We start from the raw sequence: 19731 nt of genomic DNA, 5'->3' as shown, positions 1-19731 counted from the left end.
CCGCCCATTGATCGGGCGGGAGGCATGGGGCCGGGGACATCCTGCCCATCCAGAGGGCGGAATGTTCCAAAAAAAATTTGCAGGCCCCTTCACGAATAAGAAAATTTCTTATTCGTGAAGAGGTCCCTGAGGCAGGAATCCCACCCGGTCGGAGGGCGGGAAGCATCCCGTCCAGCAGCGAGAGGGCGGGAGGCATCCCGCCAGGCCAGAGGGCGGGATGTTCACTGCTTATTTTTTTTGTTATTTTTTGTTCAAATTTATGATTTACAATCTATTTTAAATTCAGACTATTTTCAAATACAATATTGATTCGCCATACTCTTTTGTATACATATAAAATTTTAATTCAATTTTACGAAGAAGATTACTGTATCTAAAACTCATATGAAAATGGTTAAACGATAACGTTGCAACGTAGAATCCAAATATTACGATAGTACGATAGATCAACCAATTAAAAAGAAAATAGTATCATACAAAAACAGTTTAAATATAAAAAGTCCACCGAATCAGAAGTATCTACCCCGCCTGTCCCGGACCTCGCGCTCTCTTGGTCCTCCCCCCTAGTCCTAGCCCGTCGGCGTATGTGGTCCTCCGAGTACGTAAATGCATCTGGAGCATGGTGAGGACGAGGCGGAGGAGGTGCAGGCGTGAACGGGTCATCCTGGGACTGTGCACCTGGAGCGTCATACGTCTGGGATGGACCAATGATGTCAGGCTCGGCGCCGCCGCCCACCAGCTCCGACAAAAGTGCGCGGAGCCGCCCTCCCAGTCATCCCAGTCCGGCACACCGAATGGACCACCGTATGCAGGAGCTCCCGTCGACCATGCATGCTGAGCATAGCCCTGAGAGTACGGTGCAGCTGGTGCAGCTGGCATCGAACCCGACGGGAGAGACGTTCCTGGAGCATAGGCGCCAAACGTCTGAGGCTCCATTCTTGCAGGAGGAGGTCCCATTGCCGTCGAGTGCATGACTATAGAAAGAAACGAAATTAGTCATGTAAATCAAAGGTGATCGAAATGGCAATTATAAAGGACTTACAGCTTGAACTAGCGGCAGTACCGCTGGACGCTGCGTGCGGTGCTGCAGAGGTCGACGGGCCAGCTGTGTACACGTGGGCGGACGCATGAGATGAACCGGAGGCCCCCACGTCGTCTCTGCCGCGACACGTCAGGGTATGTAACGCTCGCGTCAAGTTGTCTTGAATCTTACGCAAGTTGTCCTTGTACTGTGCCTCCGGTACACGTACTCCACGTTCAAGCAACGTGATCTGAGATGTAGCTTCGACCTCCGCGAAGTTGATCAGATCGATCTGCATACGTAATGAGATGCAGAGTAATATTGTTATAGATTTTTTATAAAAAAGATTTAATAATTCAAGTTGCAAAAGACGTACCGCGCCACGTTGCGCCTGATCAGGGTATGAGGGATACGTGTCCGAGATGGTCGGCTGGTGCTGATGCTCCGCGTCATCAATACGTGAAAGAGTGACGTACGGACGCGTGCGAGGGAGGTACCAGCGGAGGTATGCGCCGTATGACGCCTCCGTGTGTGGCTGCCCCTCGTCCCACACATCATCACGTGCGTCAAGCGACCCTTCTACGTACTCCTGCAGCTTGATGACCCAGTTGACCTCGTTGGCATGATATCCCCTGCGCGAATATCTGTTGCAAATATTTGAAAGACAACATTACTTTATGATAACGAATATATAATTAATAGAAAACGAGTTATCACAAACTTACTCGTGTACATTGCGCGGCACGGCCTGGAACGCTCGAGGTAGGAGAGGAAAGCGCTGTCGTCGCCCGAACTGCCTCATCACACGCTCGATGCAGTACGGCTCGACGAGAATATCGAACACTAGGTTCGACTTTGTGAGCCAGTACTCCTCGTCACGTGTGCAGAGAGAAGAAAACTCGTGCGGCGCACGTGTCTGGATAGCCGCAGCGGTGTATGGGGTCCAGATGACATCCTGTGGCCGCATCCGATCAAATTCGGACACGAACTGCGGATATGCTTTTCGGACCTGCCGATGTGCCTAGCTCATCTGCAAAATTACACAACTGCATCGGTACTTTGCATATACAGAAATGTACAACAGTAAATTAAAGACCTTACCCGTCGATCGGTCCAAAACGAACCTATCGTGGGGCTATCCTCGTCCCACATCCTATACATCTCGGGCGGATAAGGCTCCTCGCTGATTAGGGGGCGTGCTATAGCGAATCGCTCGTACGACCATAGCTGCAGCAGAAGTGGGCAGCCTGTGATGACGGCGGTCCTCTCCGTCTTCAAACAGGCCCGGCAAAGGCCTCGGTACGTGGCAGCAAGCACTGCCGATCCCCAACTCCACCCAGGTACCTGGCCCGGCTCCACATCCGCAATCGCGCGCGCGTATTGCATGAGCACCTTGTCCACATAATTGCCAGTAGAGTTGCAGAAAAGAGTCCAGCCGAACAACCACAATAGATATGCCTCCAGTTATCGAGACACCTCGTACTATCCAGCCAGAGGGTGCAGATCCTGAGCCTGAAATATATTTGTTCAGTACTTAGAGATAGTCACATATGATTCAATTAAATTAATTAAAAAATAATTGGACGTACCCTAAATTGTATTACCCAACTCTTGGCGGGGCCGGGCAAATCAGGTACGTTCACAACAAGTGGCGGGTTCGCTGGAGCAAACCGCTCCTGCAGCTCCGCCCTCCAGAAAGGTGGCACGGCAACCGGGCCAACAGCTTCACCCGCAATGGGAAGCCCGAGCAGGTACGACACGTCCTGCAACGTGGGGGCCATCTTCCCGCACAGCAAGTGGAACGTGTGCGTCTCCGGACGCCACCTGTCCGCCAACGCTGCAAGTAGAGAGCGGTCCAGCTGCATCCGCTTCTTGGCGCCACCGTCTTGGCCGTCACCGGCCTGAAGCATACGTGCGAGTGGCAGCAAACCAGCCTCACATAATCTGTATATTTTGCACTGTGGTTACAATTAGTTTCGTAAAAAAATATAAAGTATCACCTGTCAAGCCAGCGGTCGTCCAGGTGCAACAACTCCTTTGCTACACGAGGGCGCAACTCATGAAGCTCCTGCCCCTCCACCGCTGCCAGGTACGACCTGTGCCGTTCGTCGATGTTCGCGTTAAGGAGCTCCGGTGTCTGCGCCATATCTGCATAAAAAATATAAGTACCGTAAGACATATTCCTACAAACAATTGAAAATACTAAAAACTATTTATAATAGAACTACCCTAACAAATATTTCTAAAAGCTATTAAAAATACTAAAAACTATTCAAAATATAACCACCCTAAAAATATATCTAAAAACTATTGAAATTATAAAAACTATTCAAAATATAACTACCCTAAGAAATATATCTAAAAACTATTGAAAATACTACTAATAAATATTTCTAAAAGCTATTAAAAATACTAAGAACTATTCAAAATATTACTATCCTAAGAAATATATCTGAAAACTATTAAAATTATAAAAACTATTCAAAATATAACTACCCTAAGAAATATATCTAAAAACAATTGAAAATACTAAAAACTATTTATAATAGAACTACCCTAACAAATATTTCTAAAAGCTATTAAAAATACTGAAAACTATTCGAAATATAACTACCCTAAGAAATATATCTGAAAACTATTGCAAATATAAAAACTATTCAAAATATAACTACCCTAAGAAATATATCTAAAAACTATTAAAAATACTCAAAACTATTTAAAATAGAACTACTCTAACAAATATTTCTAAAAGCTATTGAAAATACTGAAAACTATTCTACGTATAACTACCCTAACAAATATTCGTAAAAATAATTAATAATTATACGATTATAATACCTCCAAACCGACGTGTGGACAGGGCTTCGCTGCTTCCTCTCCTCTCTTCCTCTCCTTCTTTTCTTTTTTGTTGATTTTTGATGAGTATTATGAGAATTAGGGATGGGTGGGGGGCTTAAATAGTTGGGGGGGTGTGACATCCCGCCCGTTGGAAGGGCGGGATGCCTCTCGGGGGAACCTCCCGCCCGTTGGGGGGGGCGGGATGCCCCTCGGGGGAACCTTCCGCCCTCCCAACGGGCGGGAGGCCCCTCGGAAGACCTCCCACCCGTTGGAACGGCGGGATGTCGCGTAACTTTCGCGAAGAGGCCCCTACGAAATTTTTTTCGACCCCCCGCCCGTTGGATGGGCGGGATGTCTCATCCCGCCCGTTGATTGGGAGGGAGGCACCCATTTTTCGAATTGTTCTAAGCCGCCACCCCTTTTTCAAATTTTAATTTTTTTAACCTTTTTTTAAAAAATTCCAGTTTGGTATGTGTTGAAAGCCCATTTAAAGAACAGCCCATTTGTTCAGGCTTTGAGACCGTCGTCATAGGCCTATACAACACGATTCAGCGGCCCAGTCCAACAACAAGTGGGTTAAGGTTTGGACGCCGCGGCGACATCTCCACTCCAGTTTCAGCCGCCGCCGGCGAGAGGTGCGGTAAGCTATGGCGGACTCCGGCAGCCCGAGGAAGCGGGAGGAGGAGGAAGAGGAGGACGATATAGTCTGCCTGGATCCGTCCTTCTTCGTCGACCGCAGGTACGCGTGTCTTTCGTTGCCTGTCGGTTTGTTCTATGCGTTGGCGTGGTGGCGAACTGATGATTGATTTCGTTTGCTGGGTTCGTCGATGCGGGCAGCTACGAGATGACGACCTTCACTTTCGGTTCACATGAGTTGCGCCTGCTCTGCCTCCGGGCCGCTTCCAGTTAGTGCTTCTTGCTCGTCCTACACTTCTTTTCTTGCTAAGCAACGGATTTGTGTTCTGGAAAATGAGTGGTGAAGTTGTTTCACTGGTCAATTGATAGTTTAATATCCTGCTCATTGGATATCTTTTAGTAATTACTAGATCATCTAGGGAAAATCTACTTTGGCCTGCAACTGTGGAGCTAGAAATAGAATATGGGCGCCGTGCATGATGACTGGCTGTTAGTTATTACTGGATCACCATGCTTACTGTTTAGTATCGACTTCTGCAAAGGCTCACATTCTAGTACGTGACATGAGGATACCAAAAGGCTCACATTCCTCATGATCAAACAAATGAAGGATGCAATTCTGAGTTCCTGTCAGTACATGACTTTTATGTCTTATTCGATCCCAACATGCCTTCTTTTATAGACAGAAGTCAACTTAAAGATAAATCTTGGCATGCTATGCCTGAGTTCCATTCAACAACACCACATTAGTTATGTTGGTGGGTTCCTCGCAGTACATAATGCCATTTATTGTTGATTCCTTGCCATGTCAGCGCTACTCACAGACATTGTAATAATTGGTGCAGCTGATTATGATCTTACTGGACAGTTAGTGTGGCCAGGTGCAGTCCTAATGAACAACTATCTATCTGAACACCCTGAAAATGTAAAGGGATGTTCAGTTATTGAATTAGGATCTGGGATTGGTGAGAGAATTCCCTGTCATGTCCCCTTCATTTTGTGATCGTATTAAAGCTGATTATGCTGTGACTTGTCTGTAGGCATTACTGGCATATTGTGCAGCCGTTTCTGCGAAAGGGTTGTCTTGACTGACCACAATGATGAAGTTCTTGAGGCAAGGTTCAAACTTTCAGAAATTCATTCACTGATCCCTCAGTTTCAAAGAGAAGTTATAGAACAAAATACCATTGGATATTTGCTTTACTTTAGCAACTCTGTATTTGTAGGTAAATGCATACAGGTTACAATAGACAGGCAGGAACAGTTTCCCACCTGTATGGCAACAGTTACCGCATCCCGTATCACCATATGTCCAATGTAGCTTATGTTTAAATGTTATAAGTCCAGTAGACCAAAAATGATGCATTCATTGTTTTATACTTGCATCATTCTTTACAATTCAATTCAAGTGTCACGTATATTTATGCTGAAGAATGACTTTGCAGATTATAAAGAAAAATATAGAGTTGCAGTCATGTTCTGAAAATGCACATGCAGGTTAGCACTCCTTAAATTCAACAAAGTGGAATTCGAAATAAGATCTAAAATAGTACTTTTATTGCAGTGTTGACAGCTGAGAAGCTAGAGTGGGGGAACTCCGATCACATAAGCAGTATTATTGAAAAACATCCTGGTGGATTTGATGTTGTTCTTGGAGCTGATATTTATATCCTTGAAAATTTCCTACCTAACTGTATTTTTCTTTTATTCATTTGTAATATTTCAAATTTCAATTCTTGCATCTTGTGGACCTTGACTCGCAGAAAGCTTCCAGCAATCTAGCATTTCCTGCCTCTTTGATACTGTAGAGAGGATTATTCGTACTCAAACCGGTAACTGCAGATTCATATTGGCTTATGTATCACGAGCTAAAGTGTACGTATTTTCTCAATAGTCTTCTTCCCATGTGTATTAAGTAGATAGAGTTTTTTTTTCTCCAAATAAGAGTTATTGGCAAATGCTGTCCATCATGATTTTCCATGTTATAAAGATGAATTTGGGATTGTCCCAGTTGCCCAACTGTAATCCAAATCATAACTGACCTTTAGTTGATTATTTTGTAGCGTCTAATTTGACTTCTATTTGCTTAGTGCATGAAGAATAGGAACATTTGAGTCAAATTCCTGTACGTTTGGTTTGCCAATTTTCCGGTTTTCTTATCTATACATGTATGAGTTAACAGAATGACATTACGCCAGAGTTTTGAACCACTTCAGAAAAGGCAGCTGAAATGAGGGCACCCATGGGTAATTCATACACCAGTTAGATCAGAAAATTGTAGGTAGCTCGCAGAATACAACAGAGGGTGGAAGGGAGAAGTACAATATCTCCAACTAGTTGAAACATTATACAAATCCATAAATAATGGATCCAAACATTGAGCAGGCTGCACATGCTGCCTATGTTGCAGTGCTACCGCATACTGAAAAAGAATGTCATATAGAGTTGCATGAGTCCTGCCAGTTCAGATAAACAATACGTAAGCCACCCATTCTTTTGTCAGCTTGTCACTTGTCAGAGATATTCGTCAATTGATTTTTCATTTCGCTTGCACAGAAAATGAGTGTCCAGTTGTATTCTTTAGCATACAGGTATACAGGTTGGCTTGCAGTAGTTTAGAGATAACATCTACTGATAATTATAACTGGTAGCATAGTCTGCACATTTTATTTGGTATGTCCAGAATTTACTGTTACCAAGGCTTGCATTACAAGAACAGCTGGGAAGAAACTGTTGAGCTATCTCTATTTTTTCAGTAATAATATTTTAAAACAAAGTTGGGCCTTCTTTTAATTAAGCTATTTTTTTCTCATTGATGACCAGCATGGATGGGCTAGTACTCAAGGAAGCTGAAAAACATGGAATGTGTGTTAGAGAAGTGGATGGAACAAGAGCAACCATCTCAAATCTTGAAGGGGTCATATTTGACATTTCCCTGAAATGACACCCTGCCCTTCGACTCTCCTTTCTCAAAATGCTTCGGTGGTCATTAGTCATGAAGATCTGTAGAAGTTCCTTGTCGCAGGAAAATCAAAATTCGACATGTATGATGAGCTGGAGATGCGGCAGTTGTATCTCTGCTGAAGATAAAGCAGTACCATGTTAACATCATTACAGATGATTGGCTTCAACGCATATGCTGACTTAGTGTGGTTATCTGCTTTTAACAGCCTTGATCCTTTTCTCTTATGAGGAGCGTCTTCACGGGCGCTGGTGCTACAACTTTCTCAGGCTATCTATCAGTGAGATGACCACTCTGAAACTTCTTGTGACAAAAGAGTTGCTGAAAGCAGTGCCATCGTATATGAGTTTCAGGTGCTGGTCTGAATTCTGAAAAGCTCTGAATCGCCATGAGCTCGGGCTTGGTGTAACATGTAAAACATCGATTGAACAGAAACCTTCAGCACATCCTTCAAAGCATGTAACATGGATCCAATTTTTCGCCTTGTTCTTTTGCCTGTTTTTGGTTCTTTGCTTTCTTTGTAAGTTTTGTGCGACAGCTTGTCAAGGCCTCCCTGATGCAACCTTGTCACATACTCACACATAGGACCAGGACCACAATTTTATCGGCTTTTCTCGGACGCAGCCGGAAGCTCCTGCCAAAATGGTCATGATATGTATGAATCAGATCTTGTTGCGCGCGTCTGTTGCACACAGCACTGACAGTGATGCATGCATTACACTGCTTCAGCTGGAATCTGAACGGGTCTGGACCTGACCTGATGACGAACAATGTCAAAAACTGTACAAGAGTTTGATCATCTACATTGACAGTGCAAAGTCTCTGCATATTGTTTTCAGCCATTTTACTCGTGACCACAATTGATGTCGCGACGGGAAGTTGAAACTGGGGCCCGAGTGGCAAATGCAAGATGGGTGCTTTGGAGCTCAACAACACTCCAACCACGATGCTGCAACCAACACATTTAAAGATCCACTTGGACATGTTTCAGTTTACGACTCGGAAACACGAAGTGTCACAGACACATGACGTACGAATTCTCTCATCATCGGGACCCACCTATCAGTGACGCGTCAACACCACGTGTTACTGACAAATAACTGGAGTATGGTTTAGACATTCTTATGTGATCTATCTATATTGCCCCACTAGATTGACTGAATATAGAAGTGTGTTTTTCTAGATCATACGACAAAGGCATTATGACTGATTGGTTTCTTTTGGCCTCTCCTTTTTACAGCGCATCCGCATCCGATGCTTGGAGCTGAGGTCAAAAGGAGGAGGAGGCCAAGAAAGAGGGCTGCATCCATCCAAACACCTGAAAGGATGCACAAAAAGAAGAGCAAAATTTACTGAAGAGTACTGCCTAAAAGCAAAAGTGAAAAGGATGCAACCATGACATCTCTCTATCTTCACCAGTTGGGTGCCATGGCAAGCAAGGCCAAAGACCAGACCAGCCTTCTGCAGCATTGCATTCCATTGCACAGGGTTTCTTCCATTGTTTACTCACTTTCCATGCACTGGCTGCAGAGATTCCCTTGCCAAAACACAGCATAAACACATAAAGAGAGGCTGATTGGCTGCCCAATGATTGGGTGCATAATAATCCACATGAGAGGAGAATTCCATGCCATTACATTATGCAAGAGCACATGCTTGTCTCAATAACAAACATGCTTGTTGTTTATGCACTGATCCATGCACCTACCTGGTCGCTGGCTCCTCTGCAGCATGGATTACACTACAGTACAGTTGTTGCCTGATAACAAAGCCTATGCAATGTTACATGTAGAATTGTCTCACCCAATGGCCACACAGCCTCCTCCTGTCTGGGATTCAGGCACAGAAAATCCATGCACATACACGCAGTAGCCAGTAGCTGCTGCTAGTAACAGGTACCAAACACAGATGCCCAAATACCAACTGACTGATCTCATCAGCACAGGCAAGATCTTTCTGTTTAGTTGTCAATTTGTGAGGAAGTGTTAAAAACAGATGAGGAGCTGGTGGCACCATCCCTGCTATTCTAACAGCTTGGTCCAGGCCAGGCCACCAGAATGCATACATTTGTGCAGGTGAGGTTTTCATCAACAAAATCCTAGCTGGCCCCGGCATGGCGACAGAAAGGCTACCGGCCGGCTAGCCAGTGCCGCCGGCCGCCGGCCGGTTGGTCAAAGAGGTTGATAAACTGGTCTTTGCTCATGCTTGCAGTGTTCTGGATCGAAAAGTTGGCGAGATAGACATAAATAATGTGGAGAAGTTGATAGGAGGAACTGGAAATTTGTATGATTCAGATGTAAGCTTTTGGAGGGATAGTGGCATGACATGAACGCCAGAGTGATCATAAACTTGTGACCTCACACTGCCAACCTGTGGGGCTCAAACAATCTGGCAAGTACCTGAAAAGTGATTTTTGCCGTTTATTGTGGCAGAAACTGACCTAATTGCTGTGCTTAACAAAGCCACTGAATTCAAGAAGAGGATTTGACATGGCATGAGGTTGTTTTGCTATGATTCTTGGCAGTTTGGTAGTGAGTGTTTCAACTCAACCATCATTCATGGCGGCTTGCAAAAATAAAAAATAAAATAACAGGTCAATGAGCCGTTGCAGCATGTTAGGACTGGTTGGAAGAATTGAAAAGAGCTTCATCACTTGATGGGTCCCCAGTGCGTTGATATGAGCTGTATTGTCCTCTCCTGTACTGCTGTACAGGGATGTATCATATATGCGTAGTTGCGTACATGTCCATCAGAATGGACAACTAATGCATGGCTTCCTCTCTGATGAAGTGCCCGTAGTTGGTACAGCTACAAGCCTACAACCAAACAGAAAGATTTTTTTTTTTTAGTAGAGGAAAGCTACAGGTAGATTGCTAGGTTTGAACTGGGATTTTAATACCTGGTCATGCATGCATTGCTTAATCTACATGTTAGCCCATTGATTGGCAGTAGTGTAGTACTGATGCTGCAGTGTTAAGATTGTTATTAGCTGTTTAACGCGTTTTTAGTAGTACAGCAGCGTAACGACAATCGACTGAAATTGTATGTACACATATGCCATGAGACATAATATCAAATTAAATCTCATCAGACTGAAATTTGCTAAACTCTAGTGTCTGAATTTTAATATTTGATAGTATACTTAAGTAGTACCATTTAGCCTAACTTAATTAGTTTGGAAACGACTTTTTCCTAAAATAGTAAATATATACATCGGATAGCGTATGGTCTCAATGAAAATGATTTACTGAAATGAAGTGGGTAGCTTTCTACTCGTAGGATGCCATCTGCTTTGCGCAAGAGCCACTAGCAGATGATTTTACTGGTGTAATGTAACATGGTTGCTTCCTGTTTGGACTATCTCACCACTGTTTTTCTACTCCAAAGAAAAATGAAAGCAAAAACAGAGGCTGCACTGCCACGCAGATGATGACAGATACTGAAATGGTTGCAATCAAAGCAGGAGCTTATGTGTAATCCAGAAGGATCGCATGGCTCATCTGCAAAGGGGATTTCTTGCAATGGCATGAAAGTAGCCCTGGTCCATGTTAGCCCATGTTCCTGTATCTTTATTGTATCCTCGCCTAACTACCTTTTTTTGTGTTTACTTTCTTCATGTGTTTGCTTCTCTTGCAAGTACTTTCACCTGGTAGAAAAAAAAACTATTTCACTTTGTAGAAAAATACTATACATCAGTTGTGAGAACCTTGGTAGCAATGCAAACGCTGCCCTGCTCAAAGAAAGAAAGATGGTAGGAAAGCTGAAGAGATGAGAAGCATCATGTCAGGGTTTCCAAAAAGCTTCAGAAACAGTATATTTCAAGGTCCAACGGTAGCAACAAAATTCTGTGAGTAGAAATATATGCTCACTCTTTCGGGGGCGAGATGATTGCTGCATTAAACTCAGGTTAGTACCCTCAGAGCTCACGAAATCATGAGTTCTAGACCTGCATAAACAACTTGGATCGGACCCAACCGCAAAGCATTATTTTATCAGGGAATCTGAGCAGGGCTATATCTTGGACCGTGCCAATCCATATCTTAATGACCAGCTGGACCAAGGATCAATGTAGAGTGCAAAACAAGAATAAATTTTCATGAATCTTCATCAGTATGCTATATGTAAGCCTGTCGTTTTGATATGGTGGTTCTCTTTATTCCTCAACTGAATTGTCCCCAAAATCTGCCCTAGCTTTTCAGTCGGCAATTCCCCAGAAAGTGCATCCAGGCAAATTGGTGGAGCAATTTGCTTGAGCAGTTAGTGGGTGATGAAAGCAATGTCGTTCTCTCATTGCTTGTTTAGAACAAGGAGGAGGGCCCTATTTGTTTGGCTCATCTGGGATTTGGTGAATGTGAATGGCCACAGTGCCCCATGCCAGCAATGGCAACAAGCACTAGCATCTCACTAGTTTCAGTTACCCATGTAACTCCCTTGATTTCTAGTGCCTGATCAGATGCACGCCTAGTAGTTTATACAGTGGTAGTACATGCTGTTGAGCAAAACAAAATGAAGGAAACTGTCAAGTAGCAGTACGTGAGTTTGAATGCCATGGACTAATGATGCTGGATGGATGGGCCCAAACCTGAAATTAAGCAGGTGGCGACCCTAGTCCCAACATACATATAATACTGACTCCAAGCTTTTTTTTGTTTATGCGAGTGTGCAGCGCAGCAGAGAGGACAATGGAATTGGACAATTCCATATTGAACCTGCCTGTTTCTTCTTTTTGTTTGGAGCTGAAGCTGAAGCAGCCTTGCTCAATCATCCACCCATTCACCCAATGCGGAGGGGAGGCACTGCTTCAATCAGATGGGTGGAGAGAATGTAGGTACCAGTAGCACACTATTTCAAAACATAGGATGATTAGAGGAGGTTCTTACCCTCCACAATATTCGAGTTAAAAGCTGATTGCATTTGTTAAGCATCCTTTGATAACTTGAAAATGAGCTTAACTCAAATATTGGACTGACGAAGACTGGATAGTAACACCTTAGCTCAAAAGGCATTACTGAAATCTCTTATCCTACACAGGGTAGCGATCTTAATCCATCTGACGTCTGAAGAGATGTAGACAAATCTTCCATTTACCTGCCTCATTAGCACACTGTTAAACCAGTAGTAAAGAGATGGCAGCCTCGCCAGTCAAAACTCTGACGAAAGATTACAGTGACAGGAGGGCGGCGAGAAGCCGGTCAGATCTGAAGCGCAAACCAGAGATCCCAAATCCATGTCTACAAGTCAACTTGCTTCGCGGAGCCGGAGGCGATGGATGAAGCACCACACGGAAAGGTGGGGGCGTACTCCGCAAGCGGCATTGATGCCTCCATTACTCCGCCCCCCTCCTGCTCAATTCTTTAGGAGGTTGGAGGAGGAGCTCACAAGGACAGCCTGTGCTCGTGGCCTTTTGGGGGGAAGAGAGGACGAACAGGGGAGAAGGCTACAGTGACAGCGAGACAGCGCCACAAATTCTCACCCTGTACATTTCTGCAACAAGCAGCAGGAGATCAGAACCATCATTTGCAAGTTTTGGCATGTATTTGAAATGAAGTAGCAGTAATATTTTCCTAGCTGGCTGAGCTCACCCTCTGTGCCTGGACTTGTTTCGTGGCAAATGTTCAGAGGAAATGTAATGATTTTGAAAAAATCAAGGTAAATAATTCTGGTATGTTTTGTGCTAGCTTCGGACTAAGGTGATGAGTGACGACCAAACCAAGCAGATGGCAACAAAGCCAAGAACAAAAGAAGTGCATGTCACCATGGACAGTGTGTTGTGCCGTGCCGTGCCACCCCAACCCCACCACCCCATTCCCCCTCACCAAAGCACAGCACAACTACAGAGGGCTAGAAAAGAGAAAGGAGACGACCAAAAGAAATTGGAAAAAAGAAAAGAGCTCAAAAGCAAGCAAGCGCAGGCAGGCACAGGCAAGGCCTCCTCCGCCGCCCCTTTTTCTCCCCTCCCAATTCACACAGGATTCACTCGCCCGCCAGTTGTTTCCTCTAGTGCCGCCCCCATTCCGCGCTGATCCGAGCCTTTCGCCCAAAGCTTCCAGCTTTTTCAATTGTTTGGTCACTTCAGGAATCAAGGAATATGTTCTTGCTCTGTGCATGATAGATAGTCGGATCCATCCGTCCATCCTCTTTCCCTGGCATTTTGCTGCGCCGGGGGTCTGTGCGTGGCCACTGCGAGGAGAGGATTTTGGCCTGTTTTTTTCCTGTTCTTGGGGGTCCAAATTTCGGGCGAGATCTTCGTCTGAAGGTTCCTTGCTTTTCTGGTATTGGCGGTTCTTGGTGTTCACTACAAGTCCAAGGCAAGAATTTGGAGACCATGAGGGTCCCTTGCGATCGATTCTGGTTGATTTCTCGGGTCGTTGGAATCAGGATGCCGCTCTGACCCACCGCTGCCTCGTTTCTTGGAGGAATTCCGCGGAAATTTCGCTTCAATCCGGGGTCGTTCAACTAGAGCCTCCAGCTCTCGATCCGCCGACCCATGGGTCTCTGCCATGGCAAGCCGACGCAAATCCCGGAGCTCGATGCGGAGGAGGATCCCCATGTAGCCTCCGGCGCCGGCGACGGCGCGTCCTCGCCGTCGGCGGCGGCGCCCGCGGCGAAGCCGGGTACGCCCAAGCAGCCCAAGTTCCCGTTCTACCTGCCGAGCCCGCTCCCGCCGTCCAGCTACAAGGGCTCGCCAGCGAACTCGAGTGTCGCGACCACGCCGGCGCGCGGAGGGTTCAAGCGCCCGTTCCCGCCACCGTCGCCCGCGAAGCACATCCGCGCGCTCCTCGCGCGGCGGCACGGCTCCGTCAAGCCCAACGAGGCGTCCATCCCCGAGGGCGGTGAACCGGAGCTCGGTCTAGACAAAAGCTTCGGCTTCTCCAAGCACTTCTTCGCCAAGTACGACCTCGGCGAGGAGGTCGGCCGCGGCCACTTCGGCTACACCTGCTCCGCCAAGGCCAAGAAGGGCGAGCACAAGGGTCAGGACGTCGCCGTCAAGGTCATCCCCAAGACCAAGGTTCGCGTGACACTGCCTCTCATCTTCTTGCCATTGCCATGCCCCGTTCTTGAGCTGTTTGCATCGTTTGATGCTTGAAGAACGTTTCTGTACTTTACGTTCTTTGTTGTTGTCTCCGTTCAGTTGCATTCTGCATGTTTGACCAATTTTTTGTCAGATTCCTGCGTGGTTGGATTCCAGCATGTCTACACCATGCTGCTATGCTCAGTTTTGTCGTCAAGATCCAGTCTTTTTAATTCGTCTGCAGTTTTCTATGTATTGACCGAGCTCTAGCATTTGGATTCTGCATTCTTTCACTCCCATGCTTCTGGTCTTGGATCCTAGTTCGGTTTTTTCCCCAGCTGCTGCTCCAAGCAGTAAATTAGGAACCTACTTTGCAGTTTGATTGCTAATCGAGCTTGGTTAAAGCACGTCTAGTAACTGATTAATGGAAAGGAGACATCTTTATCGTTTCTTTTAGCTCCCGGGGTGCTCGTGATTGCTGGTGCAGGATGACCTAGTCGGTACGGCATTCTTGTGGTGGCTCCATCAAAGGGGAGGAGGCTCCTCCATCTCACCATCTAGATGTCGACTGCCTCCTGCATTGATTGGCTTCATGTCATGCTCATGGCGGCATTGGCTGCCGAGACCTACCATCTTCTTCCCTCATGTTCCATCCGCAGGTGGACGAAGCACATGATCCCCTTGGATAGATCTGTAGGTCAAAAGGGAGCAGAGCTGTTGAATCACAGCTCGATGCTTTAATTCCGTTGAAGAGTTCACTCATTATGCGCCTCCCTGCAATTATAGGAGGGATCATTCAATTAAGACCCTGTAGAGGCTCAGTATCCCTGGCCAGCCCAGTGCTTTTATGAGCAAAGCTGGCAGTCCTCCTGTTGCATATGCAATGCTGTAATGCCCCACCCCACAGCTACTCACATTCCATGTTATTGCGTTGTCTCTCAATCATAGGATGGCAGCAGCAACAGTTTTTGGTTCATTCTTTCTAGAAAATGAGTTCAACATTCGTTGATATAAAAAGCAAGCGAAACAAATCACATCACTAAGAATTAGTAGTTTTTCTTTAGGGAATTCCAGATGCAGTTTGAATAGGTTTATTCCATCGGAATGATATTTTGAGTATTTTTTTGTGCTATTTGTGCCTTTCAGGCATTGATGCCAGCAAGAGGCATTCCATTTCTTTGTATCTATAATTGAACACTTATTGCCTGTCCAGTGCACTGTTGTGGTAATATTGGGCTGAACAGTATTGGTTGTTAGGTAGCTCGTTTAGTGGCCATTATTTGTGCTCTCAGATCAGCGTATGTATGCCAAATACTATTTTCGGTTGACCCATTTTGCTGTTATCATGGAAGAGGACTATGTATTTGGTTAACTTATATAGAAATGGTTTATTAACAATGCAGTTAGACTTTAAACATAGGTTATTTAACTGTTGAATTATTCGATTACTTGTTAGCTGTTTCCTGAAAATTGTGTGATTCCATATTTAAGATCAATGTTTTCAACTGATAAAGTTTTCTATCAGATGACGACTGCTATTGCCATTGAAGATGTGAGAAGAGAAGTGAGAATATTGAGTTCTCTGACAGGCCATAATAACTTGGTGCAGTTCTATGATGCTTTCGAAGATGAAGATAATGTGTATATAGTTATGGAGTAAGTTTGTGTGCACCTTTTATTACACAGAATGTCTTTTTATATTCTATATTCGCATATTATTGCATTGCACAAGGTTCTGCTTCATGTATATGTTAGAAGGTTCAGACTTCAGAACACATGTTCTGTAAATGTAAGCTATCTTGATGGAATGTTGGCCATGGTCCAGTCATTTGTCCCTTTAATGACAATTACATGAAATTATACATGAGAGTCCAATTATTTATATTCAAATAATTTGATATGAGTTTCTATCTGCAAGCATTCATTAATTAACCCAAGAACTATTCCTTACAGAACCACTTTACTTATGATTGCTCAAAATTTTAATCTATTACTCAATATTGATAAAGGATATAGTCATTTCATGAAGTTACCACCTTTCAGGATCTAAGCTTGTCAATAATAATTTTAGTTTATTATTTAGAATAATGACCATGCCCTTCCCGCTTCTTGATCATCTATATCTTACTGAGTTGTTTCCTTATCTGTTTCAGATTATGTAAAGGGGGCGAACTGCTGGATAGAATATTAGCAAGGTACCTGTAAATCCACATTGAAATAATTTCGACACTTCTAATGATTTACCCTAGGCTTCTGATTCGAACATTCTTTCTATATTTGCAGAGGTGGAAAGTACTCTGAAGAGGATGCAAAGGTCGTTATGGTACAAATTTTGAGTGTTGTATCATTTTGCCATCTTCAAGGTGTTGTTCATCGTGATCTGAAACCAGAGGTAGGTTTCTGGCAAACTTTGATAAAATGTTTATTGACCTAGAAGGTTACCAAAGCCAAGATGCTCTGAAACTGAACCAAGCCTGACACTGGATACCATATCTACTCTGTTGTTTTTCTTGCACATTTTTTATTCTTGTCAATAGTACTAACAATGCTTAGTCAATGCAATTCTTTTTTCCCCCTCATGTATGTTGACTCATTTATTTGTGCTTTCTTTTTCCAGAATTTCCTTTTCTCTTCAAAGGATGAAAACTCTCCCTTGAAGGTCATAGATTTTGGCTTGTCTGACTTCGTGAAGCCAGGTTTGTCTTATTGAGCTCCATTAGGATCCATGTATATGATTTATTTGTCTAGATTTAATCTACAGCAGGTCATAATGGCATGATGCCATGTTATATGTTCTGCAGATGAAAGACTTAATGACATTGTTGGAAGCGCATACTACGTTGCTCCGGAGGTGCTCCACCGATCTTATGGCACTGAGGCAGATATGTGGAGCATTGGAGTGATTGCCTATATCTTGCTTTGCGGGAGTCGGCCTTTCTGGGCGCGCACGGAGTCAGGAATCTTTCGAGCTGTCTTGAAAGCAGAGCCAAGTTTTGATGAGGCCCCATGGCCCACTCTCACAGCCGAAGCTAAAGACTTTGTAAAAAGGCTTCTTAATAAGGATTACCGCAAGAGAATGACAGCTGCACAAGCTCTTAGTAAGTGCCAGATTTGCTTTTCATTGTTGCACACTGTTGTCCTGCTGCAAAGATGCTTAACTCTTTGCTCAACTAAATGATAACTGAAGGTCATCCGTGGATCCGTAGTGCTCATCAAGTGAAAGTTCCTTTAGATATGATAATCTACAAGCTAATGAGAGCTTACATAAGTTCATCTTCACTGCGGAAGTCTGCTTTGAGGGTATGCATTTAATCAGAATAAAGATGTTTAGGGTTCTTATTATGGCCTGTAGGCGGTCAATGTTCTCTTTTCATACCCAGCTTAGTATATTGTGTTTTGCTAAGTATTTCTATGCATTTTCCAGGCCCTAGCCAAGACATTGACTACAAATCAACTGTTTTATGTAAGAGAGCAGTTTGAATTGTTGGGTCCAAACAAGAATGGTTATATCTCTTTGCAAAATTTGAAATCGGTTAGTAATTATTTTTATCTTTCCACTTCAATACATTTTTTTTACACTACAATTGCTGAAAGGCAAGTGGTACATGCAGGCCTTGGTGAAGAACTCCACAGATGCAATGAAGGACTCTAGGGTTGTCGATTTTGTTAACACAGTAAGCCACCTACACACTGTCTGCCATTGTAATAGGGTTGTGTGATATAGAGCACTTACCTGCGCTTGTCACGGCACCAGGTGTGCACTCTTCAGTACAGAAAGTTGGATTTCGAAGAGTTTGCTGCTTCTGCCATCAGCGTTTACCAGATGGAAGCCTTGGAGACCTGGGAACAGCACGCTAGGCGTGCATATGAACTGTTTGATAAGGAAGGCAACCGGCCTATTGTGATTGAAGAACTCGCATCAGTATGGTTTCATCTGTTGAGTCAACTGTGTGTTCATGCATGAGATTAGTTGATTACTGAACATTGCTCATCTGATATCATTTGTTTGCCAGGAACTTGGCCTTGGCCCATCAGTGCCGCTTCACGTTGTCCTCCAAGACTGGATCAGACACGCTGACGGGAAGCTGAGCTTCCTGGGATTCATAAAACTTCTGCATGGGGTTTCGTCGCGCTCGATCCCGAAAGCCTAGTATACACCATCCCTGCATCCATCAACCAAGGAGATGACTGATGGTTAAGCCAATCTCTGGCTGGTGTGTGCGCACGTGCGCGTGCGCGCGCGCGTGTGTGTGTGTGTTCTGTTGAAGGTGTGGCTGGAGGATATGGCTTGAAAAATGGAACAACACGAGCGGAAATGCTTGATAGTCTTGTGTACGAGGTAGACAAAGCTGATGCTGGTGCCTAATACTTGTATCCCTCCTCCCCCCTTGCCACGTGTATTGATGATGTTGTACTGAAGCTGTGTAGACGAGTGTACAGATGAGGATAGGAGAAATTAATGAATATGATGGGAGGGCCGAAAGATTTGTGACTGCTGTTTGCCAATGCCTGCAATTCTACCTGTCTGTCTGTAGCCCTCCATTGTCTGAACCATCAAAGGCAGGAGGCATTCAGATTTCAGAATCCAGTTCAAGCTGCAGTGTTTGCAAATCGCAATGTGATACTTAGAATGCCTTGCTATTTGCTCTCTCGGTTCATGGCGGTTTTTCTTCCCTTCGGCACTCCTTAACTCGGAGATACTCCTTCGGTACAGCGCTGTGGTCTTGCAGTCTTGCTCTTGCTGTGGCACTGTACGGCGCGTGGTCCTTGGCCGTACGTGGAGCAACTCCGGTGAACCTCGACGCCGAGTCCGGCCAGGGGTGTGGAGGCCCACTGACAACCAGAGGGGCGGGAGGACCAGACGGCCAGCCTCTCCTCGCCGGGCAGGGCGGCACCCAGCCATGGTCAAGAAGAATTCGAGGTAAAATCAGCTCTAGAGCCTGCCCCGTCTCTTTCATTGCTTGGAACTTTGTGTGCATAACTGATTGAGGTTAAAGGTCCGAATTTTTTTTACAGACGTCTGTAGCCGGGTAAATCGGCCCAGCATTTTGGCATGAAGTGGCATGTGAAGCGGCCAACACACAGGCTTCGACCGGACTGAATGGTCCACGGCCGGAGCTTGTTTGCTTTGCTTGCCTGTCTGGATGTATTTGTATGGTACTGCAACCCCTGAAGCCTGTAGCCGGAACACGCAGGCACAGTTCAGCGCTGGTGTACTTGGAGAACAGGCTGTAGATCACCGGAGAAACCGGTCTGGTTTTT

The 19731-nt window shown here is 44.9% G+C and overlaps 2 protein-coding genes and 1 long non-coding RNA gene across 3 annotated transcripts; 2 read left to right on the top strand and 1 right to left on the bottom strand.

Annotated features, from left to right (window-relative positions):
- The first annotated feature begins 4420 nt into the window (after positions 1 to 4420).
- Positions 4421 to 7941, top strand: LOC112879295 (protein N-lysine methyltransferase METTL21A). Its single transcript, XM_025943518.1, has 8 exons — positions 4421 to 4598; positions 4697 to 4764; positions 5341 to 5460; positions 5536 to 5609; positions 5941 to 5992; positions 6060 to 6161; positions 6262 to 6370; positions 7319 to 7941. The coding sequence occupies exons 1-8, from the start codon at positions 4507 to 4509 to the stop codon at positions 7437 to 7439; spliced, it is 738 nt and encodes a 245-aa protein (XP_025799303.1). The 5' UTR covers positions 4421 to 4506; the 3' UTR covers positions 7440 to 7941.
- Positions 7942 to 10677: 2736 nt separating this feature from the next.
- On the bottom strand, positions 10678 to 13176 carry LOC112880529. Its single transcript, XR_003226351.1, has 3 exons — positions 13040 to 13176; positions 12338 to 12941; positions 10678 to 12253 (listed from the first exon to the last, which is right to left on the bottom strand). It is a non-coding gene; the product is annotated as an uncharacterized LOC112880529 (long non-coding RNA).
- Positions 13177 to 13350: 174 nt separating this feature from the next.
- On the top strand, positions 13351 to 18984 carry LOC112880528 (calcium/calmodulin-dependent serine/threonine-protein kinase 1-like). Its single transcript, XM_025945190.1, has 11 exons — positions 13351 to 14466; positions 15995 to 16125; positions 16623 to 16664; positions 16753 to 16861; positions 17087 to 17165; positions 17271 to 17567; positions 17657 to 17769; positions 17894 to 18001; positions 18081 to 18143; positions 18224 to 18391; positions 18483 to 18984. Exons 1-11 carry the CDS (start codon positions 13945 to 13947, stop codon positions 18618 to 18620), a joined length of 1770 nt encoding a protein of 589 aa, XP_025800975.1. The 5' UTR covers positions 13351 to 13944; the 3' UTR covers positions 18621 to 18984.
- The last annotated feature ends 747 nt before the right edge of the window (positions 18985 to 19731 follow it).

This window comes from Panicum hallii, chromosome 2 (genome assembly GCF_002211085.1).
Source record: "Panicum hallii strain FIL2 chromosome 2, PHallii_v3.1, whole genome shotgun sequence".
Taxonomy (NCBI): Eukaryota; Viridiplantae; Streptophyta; class Magnoliopsida; order Poales; family Poaceae; genus Panicum; species Panicum hallii.
This window is presented reverse-complemented; position numbering and strand designations above follow the sequence as displayed.